This window comes from Suncus etruscus, chromosome 5 (assembly GCF_024139225.1).
Source record: "Suncus etruscus isolate mSunEtr1 chromosome 5, mSunEtr1.pri.cur, whole genome shotgun sequence".
Taxonomy (NCBI): Eukaryota; Metazoa; Chordata; class Mammalia; order Eulipotyphla; family Soricidae; genus Suncus; species Suncus etruscus.
In genome coordinates this window covers 128,364,014-128,377,172 of record NC_064852.1, presented here as the reverse complement: position 1 = coordinate 128,377,172, position 13,159 = coordinate 128,364,014, and the positions used below count along the sequence as shown (strand labels likewise).

At 36.2% G+C, this 13,159-nt stretch overlaps 1 protein-coding gene across 1 annotated transcript in view; it reads right to left on the bottom strand.

Moving 5' to 3' along the window:
- STAT4 (signal transducer and activator of transcription 4) overlaps positions 1 to 13,159 on the bottom strand; it is a 147,074-nt gene that overhangs the window by 29,060 nt on the left and 104,855 nt on the right. Inside the window, exons 7-13 of the mRNA XM_049773207.1 lie at positions 12,472 to 12,623; positions 10,247 to 10,405; positions 9,069 to 9,161; positions 5,877 to 5,936; positions 5,139 to 5,156; positions 4,949 to 5,042; positions 1,611 to 1,655 (exon numbers count right to left, since the gene is read on the bottom strand). Coding sequence (XP_049629164.1) covers positions 1,611 to 1,655; positions 4,949 to 5,042; positions 5,139 to 5,156; positions 5,877 to 5,936; positions 9,069 to 9,161; positions 10,247 to 10,405; positions 12,472 to 12,623 — 621 coding nt within the window. The remainder of the gene's footprint in view (positions 1 to 1,610; positions 1,656 to 4,948; positions 5,043 to 5,138; positions 5,157 to 5,876; positions 5,937 to 9,068; positions 9,162 to 10,246; positions 10,406 to 12,471; positions 12,624 to 13,159) is intronic.

Genomic DNA, 13,159 nt, shown 5'->3' with positions numbered 1-13,159 from the left:
GATCATATTTTTTTAATTAGTGAATTTCATTTGATGGGTCATGAAAAATTCTTATGTCTAAAATGTTAGTAATTTTAAAATAGTTTATAGTCAGGGAGAACTGACTGGAGGGCAAGGCAAGTCTAAAATATGCCCTTCCATGTCACTGCTCAATCATGAGCTCTAGGAAGATTCAAGATTCTAGAAAACTGTTCACTTTCCCATTTTTGGGTGGGATTTATGAAACTTCATGTCCATGCAGCTTACGGTAATAAGAAGTGATGTGCATGGGCCCGGAGAGATAGCACAGCGGTGTTTGCCTTGCAAGCAACCGATCCAGGACCTAAGGTGGTTGGTTCGAATCCCGGTGTCCCATATGGTCCCCCGTGCCTGCCAGGAGCTATTTCTGAGCAGACAGCCAGGAGTAACCCCTGAGCATCGCCGGGTGTGGCCCAAAAACGAAAAAAAAGAAGAAGAAGAAGAAGAAGAAGAAGAAGAAGAAGAAGAAGAAGAAGAAGAAGAAGAAGAAGAAGAAGAAGAAGAAGAAGAAGAAGAAGAAGAAGAAGTGATGTGCTAAAATGCCAACAGTCGTTGGAATTAGGAAGATAATGTTATAGACAATTTCTACTTTCTCCTCTTAAAAACATTAAACAACTTGAAGATAGTTTAATGGTAGAGCCTTGCAAGAGTTGAGATCTTGATTTTGATACCTGGAACTCTCCCCCCTCAAAACCTACAGATCTGTTGTTGGGGATCCCTGATGCCTTAACAAAACATTCATCTCCAGCACATCAGGATCAAGGGTGTGCAAAGACCACAGTGAAGTGTGCAACCTGGAGAAGCTCAGCCACAAGTAAGGACCACACACAAGTGAAATGAGTGTGTATAACCAATAGAATAGTAACAAGTAGCAAAGAACAATGATCAGAATTCTTAAAAAAAACAAAACAAAACAAAATAGATGCTCAGGGGCCAGAGTGGTGGCATAGCGGACGGGCATTTGCCTTGCACACACATGGCTGACCTAGGACTGACCACAGTGGAGTGTGTGTGCATATACATAATTTCTTCAGGTGATAATACAATGCCTGCACTCTTCAAATTCATATCAGGAAGCCTCATCTGTTTTGATCCCCCGAAGTCCCATATTGTCCCCCAAGCCGGAGGCTATTTCTGAGTGCATAGACAGGAGTAACCCCTGAGTGTCTGAGTGTGGCCCAAAATCCAAACCAAACCAACTAAACAAAAATAGCAGATGCTTAAAGATAACTAACAAAACCCCCCAAATTCATAGTTATTATTTTAGGGAAATGTTGGGTTTGGGGATACATTTGATGGTGCTCAGGGATTCCTCCTAGATATATACTTACTAATTACTTCTGGCAGGGTTTGGGGAACCATACAGTAAACCTGGGTTTACTACAATGCAAGGTACTATCCATCGTACTATTTCTCTGGTCCCATTTACTGTACTTCTTATATAGTCTATAATGATTCAGCTTTGCATATAATCAGAGAAATATTAACTTGACTTTATAGGAAGCTCTAAAGGTGAATTTAAGAGCATCACAGACAAAAGCAATCACAGGGTTACTTTCTAAGACAATTCTCTTGGAGACAATCTGACCTACCTCATTTCCTTTGCTCCCAGTGGTGGATTTCATTTCCTTTGGTTGCTTTGGAAAAGAAAATAACCATGTTTAGAAACATTACCTATTAAACACAAGTTGGTTATATTTATTATAGTTATTTGCTTGGCCACAATGTTGTCTTCTAAAATAATAAACTAAATGTCTTCTCATTCCAGAATATCTGACACAGACACCAAGATTCATTGGCAAAGAACTTCCAGTTTCATGAGCTACCACTTTAAGTGCTTTCATTGAGATAAATGGGCAACTCAGTATTCTATTACTTTTTTTTTTTATTTTGGTTCAGTTTCAGCCATACAATGTTCAAGACACATTCCTTCAGCAATGTTCATTTCCCCGCACCATGTTCCTCAGTTTCCTTCTTGTCTACCCTGTCTGTCTGTCTGTCTGTCTCTGCCCATTTTTTTTCTCTTAGGCATCATGGTTTGCAATACTATTACTGGGGGTTGTCATGCATACCACTCCTTTCAGTATTCAGTTTTTGTCCAGAGTGATCATTTTCAATTATTATTGTCACAGTGCTCCCTTTTCTGACTTAACTGCACTTACCCTGTCATTTTAATTTTCTTTGGGTATTATTTATCATATATGTTTTATATATATTTATCATCATATGAAAGTACATATATATTTACATATATTTAGCATCATGTTTTATTTTCAACATCCCACAAATAAATACAATCATTCTATATCTGTTTCTCTCTCTGATTCATTTCACTCATCATAATACTCTCCATATTTATCTAGGTAAAACCAAATTTTGTGACGTCCTTTTCCCTAACAGCTACATAGTATTCCACTGTGTAGATATGCCATAGTTTCTTTATCCACTCATCTGTTCATTGACAGTTGAGTTGTTTCTAAATTCTGGCTACAATGAACATAGGAGTACAGAAACCTTTTCTGCATTGTGTATTTTGGTCTCAAGACTGTTTTGAATTAAACCAATATTTTGGAAAGAGGAAATAAGCTGCTTTATTTTGGAGTCTGCTCAGCACTTCTTTGTGGAAGAAGCAACGTTTGAGCTAAGTTATAAGGTCTCCTATCCCTGTCTGGGAAACCAACTCTTTATGGAGAATCTGAGTAAAATATGATAGGCACAATGAGCTGCTAAATGGCAATTTGTGTCAAAAAATGTTCATGATAATGATTATTATTGGGTGGGAAAGGCTGACAAATTAGTCTGCACAATTTGATGCCAATGACAAAAAATGTGATATATTAAAGAGCAAAACATAAAAATAGGGATGTTTATTATGTTATAACTTGAATAGAGATTATAGGTTATATTTTCATTTTAAAATTGTTCTCACACAGATGACCGGATAAAGAAACCTTGTTATATAAACACAATGGAATAACACTTAACTATAAGAAAATTAAAATCTTACAATTTGGCATTCCATGGATGAAATTGGAGGGGTCATGTTAATAGGAATCAATCAGGAGGAGGAGGACAGACACAAGAATGATCTCATTTATATATGGTACATAAAGGAATATAGTATGGAAACAATACATGGTTAAAGACACCAAAATCTGATAACGTATTTACAGATTTGAGTTTACCAAGGGCAGGGGCTAAGAGGGAGGTATAGGAGGGGACTCTAAAACAATGGATAGGGAAATGCACACTGGTGGAGGGTGTGGTGTTGGCACATTGTACACATGAACCCTTTGTCATTGTCATTTAAGGCGCTTTAAAAAAGCATTCCTTCCTTCCTTCCTTTCTTTCTTCCTTCCTTTCTCTCTTTCTATTTCTTTCTTTGTTTTGTGTGGAGAAAGGCCACCAATCAGTACTTAGGAGGTCAGGACCCATTCTCTATGGCACATGGCTGCCAAACAGTCACTTTAATAGTCATTCCTGGTGATGTGATATTGCTTGGGCTCAGTAATGGTGGAAGACATCAGGATCTCCTCCAAAACTCATAGCCTATGAGTTTGTCCCTCACTTTAAACTATTTATACAGCTCCTCTACAATTATTTTTATATTAAAAAGATTTTATAGTTATAAGGCAAAAAGTATGTGACAATGATTTGCAACTATAAGAGCTTTTTAAAAATAATCATTGTATATTATATTTGTTGAATAAAGACCTAATCAGTTTTTCATGTGTTCTTATCCTTATCTATTAACTATTATCTATTAACTTATTCTTAACTATTCCCATTATTTAAAAAATGAGAATTGACCTAAGCAAATAAAAATATGCTGGCTAGAAGGATAAATAAAACATAGCTTCTTATTATATTTTCTTTGACAGTTTCACAGGGGAGGAATCTTGTTTAAAAGAAATGTAGTCTTTCTTTGTTTTTTTTCTTTCTTTATTATTTTAAATAATACATCCATTTAAGCAACATGATTACAAAAATGTTTGTAATTGGGTTTCAGTTAAAAAAAAAGAATACTACCCCTGACCAGTGCAACATTCCCACCACCAATGCCCCATCTCCCTCCTCCTTCACCCTCTGTCTGCGTTCAAGACAGGCATTCTATTTCTTTCACTCACTACTGATAGTTGTTAGTGTAGTTGGCTGTAAGGATTGGCCCATGATATGAAGCTTACCACAAAGAGAGGTGAGTTTAGATAGAGAAATAACAACACTGAAATGTACTCTTTAATATGGCAGGCTAAAAGAAAAATTTAGAAGGAGTGAATTTGTGCAGATAGCTTTCTTAACTAAATTTTAGCTCTTAGAAAATAGAAGTTTTTGAGTTCAGTGGTTTGTGCTTTGACATTCTTACATTTAAGATACATCAGAGAATAGCGTATTTTTGGCAAGAAAGGCAGGAGCATATTTAGCATGTCAGAAGTATGCTCAGTACAAAGAGAAAGCAGGAAGAGAACTCTAGGGTTAAAAGGAAGTGGTCAAAACAAGAATCAACAGGATGAGCTGGGTCAGAAGCTTTCTAGAAATGCCAGAACAACGTGTGTACAACTGGCTTACCCAGGAACATCCAATTTTCTCAAACTGATCCTTTCAAAATAAAATTACTTCATTTAAATATATTGTAATTGAATATAACTTCCTGAAGAGATTTGAGAAATTAAATGGTAGAGCAGGAAGGTAGATTATTTGTGTTATCATCACCAAAATCTATTCACTATAAGTCATTTCATTATATCACTATTGATAAGAATGCAGACCTTCTGAGTGAAGGTTCCATATTTTCTATCACTTTTAGTTCTTTAATGATGACATATATGATTTCTCAGTATGGCTCTTAATTTCACAAAAGATGAAACAAATGAATCTACAGGCTCTATTAGTAAAGAGGTGTCTAACTTGGTAATTTTACTATTAAACTCACCAAATGCCGAAATTCTACTGAGAGACTCCCATTGGAACATTCTTCAATGGACATTGCTTTGACGTGAGTTCCACAAAGGACAAATCTTCGATTGCTGGAGAGGAAATCTTAGCTATTGACATGGTCTAGGGTAAGGCATAATGGCAAAAATATCAAAACAACAAAAATGTCTAAAGCGAAAAGGTCTTACCTTAGAGTTGAAACGTTTCTGTAAAAGAAGAAAAGCTTTAAAGTGGGCCATTTTAATTCACCTAGTAAATTTTTTCTAAAAGATCATTTATAAAAATTCAAATCTCTGGGACCAGAGAGATAGCATGAAGGTAAAGCGTTTGCCTTGCATGCAGAAGATCGGTGGTTCGAATCCCTGCATTCCATATGGTCCCCTGAGCCTGCCAGGGGCGATTTCTGAGCGTATAGCCTGGAGTAACCCCTGAGCGCTGCTGGGTGTGCCCCCAAAAACAAACAAAAAATTTTCAAATCTCTATTTAAAAAAAATTGGGTTCTTCCAAGTGGACAGAGGCCAGTCCCAGAAATACTTGCCCTAGGAGTCCAGAGAAGTCACTGCTAGGGTCAGAGAATATGAAGCTGGGTCTCGGTCCCGTGGGGGCGAAGGCCATCATAGCCACCCTGGTGGTGTTTGGGGGATCTTCAGACACACATGGCAATGCTCAGAAGGCCATGCAATGGTGGGGTTTGAACTTGGATATCAGCCATGCAAAATAAGCATCCCTGACACTGAGTAATTGCTCTTAATCATAATGTATTGAAGTACTGTTAAAAATTTAAACATCAAAGTCATATAACTGAAGTACTTTGATAAACATACTGTTCAAAAATAAGTTTAAATGCTTGATATTACTCTCTAAAAAATATTCATTTAAGAAAAAGACTGACATTTTTATGTTTCATAATGAAATTAGGAACTTACTTATCAACTGATGCTTTCACCTTCACCTGATAGTTTAGCTCTGGCAGTTTTATTAGTAGTCTGAAAACAGACATCAATAAAGAATCAAAGGTAAAATTAAAAGTTCCAATTTAAGGATTTACATTTATGACATACACATGCAAATAAAACATATCTCCATATGTAACCTATTTTACATATTCATTTTTAAAACATTTTTTCTTTGTCATGTTATGGGGTTCCCGATATCAATTACATATTACTGAAAAGCCTTTGGAAAAAGTTTCCATTTGTTTCGTTTGGTTTGGCCAGGTCAGAAAAATAGCTCTATGAATTTTGGCTAAAGTCAAATTTATAAAATTAAATCAATAACTCTGTGCAAGTCTATTTATGTCCATTGTAGTCACATGCTAAAAAAAAGGTTTGTGAACCTAGTAAAACAATGGCAAATTTACCAAGGCAGAGTAGGCCTTTGACAGAAAAGGACAAATTTCTATTCACATGCATTTGTATTCTAAACACAGCATAGTTAATGAACAGCAAAGTGCACATAACCAAAGGAGACCTAACTTCAAACAAGTGAACAGAGATCAGAATTTACAGTCTCCTTCATTCTTGTTCTTTCAGTCATCCTTTCCTTCCTTCTTTTGCTGTTCTTAACACTTCAGAAATGTCCCCTCTTACAAGTCTTCTCTGCAGGCATATTATGGTTTCACAGAAATTTACCCAGTCATCAACTCATTCATATTTATATGCCAGATTCTATCATCATGTGTTATCACCACTTATCATGTGTTAAGCCCCTTATCTCTACCCTATATAATCCTTGATATGGATCACTAATAGAGTGAAGATAGTGATAAGAGAGGTGTGAACATGGTTAAACACAGAAACAAGAAACCCTGCAGAATAGATGAAAAACAGATGAGTAACTGATTGATATTAGAGTAAAATCCTCACTGATAGTAGTCCAAACAAAAAGGTAGATAGAATCTAGTAAAAATTCATTAAAATTTTGGGGTCAGAGTGGTGGCACTAGAGGTAAGGCATTTACCTTGCCCACACTAGCTTAGAATGAACCTCGGTTCGATCCCCCAGAGTCTCATATGGTCCCCCAAGCCAGGAGCGATTTCTGAGTGCATAGCCAGGAGTAACCCCTGAGTGTTACTGGGTGTGGCCCAAAAACCAAAAAAAGTAATGTTGTCTGTGCAAGGTTCTAGATATGCCTCAGTTTCTAAAGTGCTTGAGTTTGATCACTGACATCTATTCATCCATCCTATATCTTTCTTTACTCTTGCTTTCTTGTGGGTTATAGAGTTGTAGAGAAGAGAAAGAAACAACTTTAGAAAATAATGAAAATTCCAAAAGACAAAAAAAAATGGCCCAGTTCTTCCACCAAGCTCAAAAGAAAACAATGGCCATATATATTTCCCAGGTAGCCTGGTCCTTGCTAATAATTCTGTGGCATTCTCAAAGAAGTGTGAGGCTGATTCCCCTTTCTGCACAAACTACAACAGCCCAATGCCACACCCTACACTCCCTGATAGAAATGGTCTGATTCTATGACTTAACCTTTTCAAACTTCCAAGACACCAAGTTTGTGTTAGATCTATAAATCATGGATCTATAAATCATGGCTGCACACCTTAAACTTGTTCATCTAAATTTTGATAATTTCATTTGCCTTTGTGTTGTAGCAAGCAAATGAAGTAAGTTTATTTGTGCCTGCATGGAGGCAGGCTATGGTGGTGAGTAGAAGATTGGGGACACTGATAAGGGAAGGTCACATTAATAGTGGAATTGGTGTTTTAGTATTTAATGTTTGAAATGACTGTAGAATGAACAATTTGATAAATCATGACGTTATAATAAAAATTAAAAAATAATACAAAGAAAATTATTAATTCAACTGTTTTTGTTTTGTTTTATTTTTTGAGAACTAATTTTTTTTAATAGACTCAAGATAGATGCCTTCCCTTTGAATAATAAATTCTATGGGGCAGGATGTTAACCAAACTTCTTGTGGTGATCATTTTACTATATATATATGTATATATATATGCAAAGTTACTAATCTATTCAGTTATTTTTTAAATTCAATAACATTGGATTTATTCAGCTTACACCAAGAGGAATGCCAATTCTACATTATAAATAAAAAATGGAATGGAATTCCATGGTAACATGATCAGGAACCCAATCATGATATCCTAGGTCATCTCTACCACTAGACCCACCAGTTCTTGTTGTAGTTAAAAATGATTGAGTAATGAAGAATTTAAAGCTTAGGGTCCTGGGGATAAGGCAAGATGAAAATCTTTGTTTTGCTTTTAGTTTTGTTTTGGGGCCTCACCCAGCAGTGCTCTGAGGTTATTCCTGGCTCTGCATTCAGGAATTAACTCCTGGAAAGTTTGGGAGACTATATGGGATGCTGAGGATTAAGTCCAGGTCAGGCAAAAACACTACATACAAGCTGTGCTATTACTCCAGACTTGATGAAAATCCTTGGAATTTTAAACACAAACTATTTTAAGTTTCTTGAGGGAAATGGATAGATTTGGGTTGCTTTTGCTGATGGATAGGATCAGATATACAAGACAACAATCACGCCAAATTATATACAAGTAATTCAGCTATGCACATAATAAAGGCACACTGAAAATAGAGTTGAGAGACTTCATAGAAGTACAATAAGCTGTTAGTGAATATTTACAGAGAACTTGTTGCAATATTTCCTGTAAAGGAGATTCAAAGATTTCCATAATCCAGCCCCAATCTACTCAATTCATCCCTGCTCTATGCTGTTCTAGAACAGAGCCAGAAAGCCATTATTTCTGAAGCCTAAACTACCCTACAATCCTGTTCTCCTTTCACTCTATTTTTTCCTTGATGACCATCCTCATGATGATGGAAAAAAAAAGGTTTTCTTATCTCTGTAGTTTTCTCTCTCTCTAATTAACATAGCAATTAATCCCATATTGCCTAATACAGTGATTTCATACGTCCAAAGAATAGCCCTCATTCTTGTCATAATCATGACACAGAGCACACTTTTCTGAAAAAATGTGGCTATTTACACAAGGTAGATAGTGTACAGCATTTTAGATATGCAAAAGATACTCAATAAAGAATATATCAATAAAGGACACAAGGAGATAAACTTAAAATTAATTACACAGTGATACCATAAACATATGAAAACATTCAACCTACCTTAGCTTTACAGTGAATTGAATAAGGGTTTTAAGTACCATTGGCCTTTGAGGGTGAGTTGGCATGCATGGTTGTCGTTCAACTAAAAATGAGCTATATTATGAGAGAAAAAAGTACCATTTAAAAACACTGAAAATTTTGACACACCAAAGAATCACAGAAAGAACAGGTTGATATTCTCTCAAAAGCCCACATTTCGGGGCCAGGCGGTGGCGCTAGAGGTAAGGTGCCTGCCTTGCCTGCGCTAGCCTTGGACAGACCGCGGTTCGATCCCCCGGTGTCCCATATGGTCCCCCAAGCCAGGAGCAACTTCTGAGCGCATAGCCAGGAGTAACCCCTGAGCGTCACTGGGTGTGGCCCAAAAACAAAAAAACAAAACAAAACAAAAAAAGCACACATTTCTACACTTAGGCAATATTTATTCAAATTCCCATGAAGCCCAAATATTTCTAATGACTTCTTATAAATAATGACCAAAATATGGAGAAATGCCTAAAGAGTGTCTTAATTACCAATAATAAATGCCAGTCATCATGCCTTAGTTGAAAATGAAGCTCCAGTGTACAGCATACTCTGATATTAAACAATGTCATGTTCTTTGGAGCTAAGCATTAGGATTTCTTATAGATACTAACTTTTTCTTTTATCCTGGGAGTTGGGGAGGTTATATGGGCCACAGGTTTTATTGCTGACTCAGTTTTATTCCTCTGCTCAGTGATCACTCCTGTTCAGGGAATGCTGGAAATCAAACAAGGTTGGCAGCAACAAAGAAACATCTTAAACCTCAGAATCTCTCTTGGGGCCACAACTTTTTATATGAACTTATAAACACGAACACCATCTCTACCCTTTATTTCCTGGATACACAAAAGAAAAAAATTCTTAAAATATTTTCTTAAATCCAAAAACTGATCTTTAAGTGGGTGATGTGATCTGACTCATGAAAATTGAATCAGGTGCTGGGAAAAGTGTTGGTGAACCTGTAATGAACAGTAGAAAGGTGCTTTCTAGAAGTTTCTCTGTTTTTATTCACTTCATCACAAGACTTAATGTTTTATGTTACCACTTCACTTTACCTTCACACCTAAACCCCAGCCTGGTGTGCTTCTAGCTCCACAGAACTCAATCTTCCAGAGGATGATGCTAAGAGACAGTCAAGTTGGTAATACTTCACTTACTTCTTGAAAAGATTGTAGATCAAGAAGGTAACTCTTTCTATCAGTTGGGCTTTTTGCATTGGGATGGGATCACCTTCATATGTCATTTTGGTAGATTGCTCCTCTAATTTTTCCAGTTGCCTTTTGAGTTGGAAAAGACTTTCTGCCAAAAGTGTAAAGCTATTGCACAGCAAAGGAAAATCACAGATAGAATTTCCATTTTATAATCTTCCATATTAATAATTAACCACATCTTATAAACATAAAATGGTTAAATCACGATTCAATCAATTATTCATTTATTAAATATTTAATTATTCCATTTAAGGTGAGTGACAATGCTTTATTTCTTACCCACCTTTCCTCTAAAATGCATGCTACAAGTTAAATATTTTCAGTATTCTCAAATTTATATCTTCAGTTATAGCTAATACATCATTTATAAAATTTTGTCATCTGAAACAAAATTCCTTTTAATTATCCTTTGTTTAAACATCTGTTAATCATTTATAGCTTAGGAAAGTGTCACCCAGTAAAGGGCAATGAAAGAAAATTTAGAACTTTAAGAACATTATATATGAAGATTATTTTGTGTGAGAATGCTGATAAAAGAGCAACATTTTCCGTTAAATATTTTTAATTGAATCACTGTGAATTACAAAGTTATAAAAACACTTATGGCTGAGGTTCAGGCACACCATGTCCCAACACTATTCTCTTTACCAGTGTCTATTACTTTCCACCAAGGTCCCCAGTTGTCCTTCAGCTCTCCATTTATTTTTCTTTTTTTTTTTTTTTTTTTTTTTTTGGTTTTTGGGCCACACCCAGTAACGCTCAGGGGTTACTCCTGGCTATGTGCTCAGAAGTTGCTCCTGGCTTGGGGGACCATATGGGACACCGGGGGATCGAACCGCGGTCCATCCAAGGCTAGCGCAGGCAAGGCAGGCACCTTACCTTTAGCGCCACCGCCCGGCCCCTCCATTTATTTTTCAATAATTTTCCTGGGCAACAGTATCTACTTGGAATTACCGTCTGGTGATTTTACTTTCAGAGTAAAAGAGGGGCGACAGACAGGAAGAACTTTAGTCAACAGGGAGATCAAAACCTAATCAAGTGTTCTGCAACACAAACTTGTTTTATCTATCTGGCCCTGATAGCAGCTCTTTCTTTTTAGATTTAATTTTCATGTTCAGTCAACCCTCCACACAACTTTTTGGTATAGCACCAATACCTGCTTTAATTTTTTGTTGCTTCCTATTTGTTTAAACTAAACACTAGGGTTTGGGTTGATACATCACCGAACTCCCTTATCTTTTCACAACAGAATGCAGTAAGGTCAAAGAATCAAATCATCTTCCCAAGAAAAATCAATGCTTTTTTTTTTTTTTTTAAAGACACAATACCTTATTTCTCTTGAAAAACAGACTAGGTAGGTCAGAACTTTTTTAGGGCAAAAAACTACTAGATGCTAAAGGTTTGCTTTATTGAATTGTACTCTTTGGAAAGCAATTTTGGATTTCAACTTGAACATTTCCTCTTCTTCATTATAGTTTTCTTTTGTTCTTTCAGTAAAATAGTTTTATTTTCTATGAATTTATTGTAGTAGTAACCCAGTAAAATTTATTTCTTAAAATATAGTGCCTACAATTGATTGTGTGTGTCTTTATATTGTGTCTGCGTCTGTGTGGTCTCCTGTATGCAAGGCACTTTGCCACTATTTCACATGCATGGCTCCTACATTCTCTATATATGTAGAGAATGGCTTTCTGCATTAGCAATTTGAGATTATTTATGTGTATAAAAAGAAACCATTATTTATAGTTTAAAGGTTTAATGCTGATATCTTAAGAGATACCATTGAAAACTGAGAAATATTTTTTCAAGCTTTTGAAGTTAGTGATCCTTAAAGTACATCATTATTGATTTCAAAGATCCATTCGAGTCTTCTAAAACTCAAAGATGAGAAAATTAACATACGATAAAAAACATATGAGCAAATTAAGCAATTACTAGACATTCTAAAAATTTCCATAGATGATTTAGTTATCCCCGAAAGGCATGGAGATTAAGACTATATATATGTATATATAAAATCATATACATATGCATTTGTTTTCAACCATAGAGTTCCCAGATGTTGATTTACCATCAATAAGCTGAATCTTAGTCTGCATTGTCTACTTAAGTGACACTGAAATTTTCTACTTCCTGTGGTTTTTCACTAGAAACTAGAGTCTATTTCTTACCAGTTTTGAAGTTGGTCGAGCCCATTATGAAGTGGACCTCCAATGCAGGCAATCTGCTGCCGCCTCTTCCAGTCATGCAATTCCTCTATCAGCATGCTGTTCAGCAGCATGTCTGTCTCATTTACTATCTGTGTCATCTTACTGAGGGCTTCCTAAAGACAGAAATATTCATGAGCCCCAATGTCACTCACAACTTAACCTACAGAATAATTTATCTAACTTAGAAAATAAATGGCTTGGTTAAAATTTTGACCCAATTATCTTACTAATGCAGCAGATGGGTGCTTGTCTTGTATGAGGCCAATTCAAGCAACCCCTGAGCCTACTGAGAATTGAAATCTAAGCACAGAGCTCAGAATAAGCCATGAGCACTACCAGGTGAGAACCAAAACCAACCAACCAAACAACAAAAACACATTTCAAAACAATATAAACCTCTCCTTTAGAAGGGTCATATTTTATTATTATTATTATTATTATCATCATTTTTCGGTCACACCCAGCAGTGCTCAGGGGTTACTCCTGGCTCTATGCTCAGAAATCGCTCCTGGCAAGCACGCTACCATATGGGATGCCAGAATTCGAACCACTGTCCTTCTGCATGCAAGGCAAATGCCTTACCTTCATGCTATGTCTCTGGCCCCTAAAAGGGTCATATTTTAATATGTTCAAACTGTCAAGGAACTAT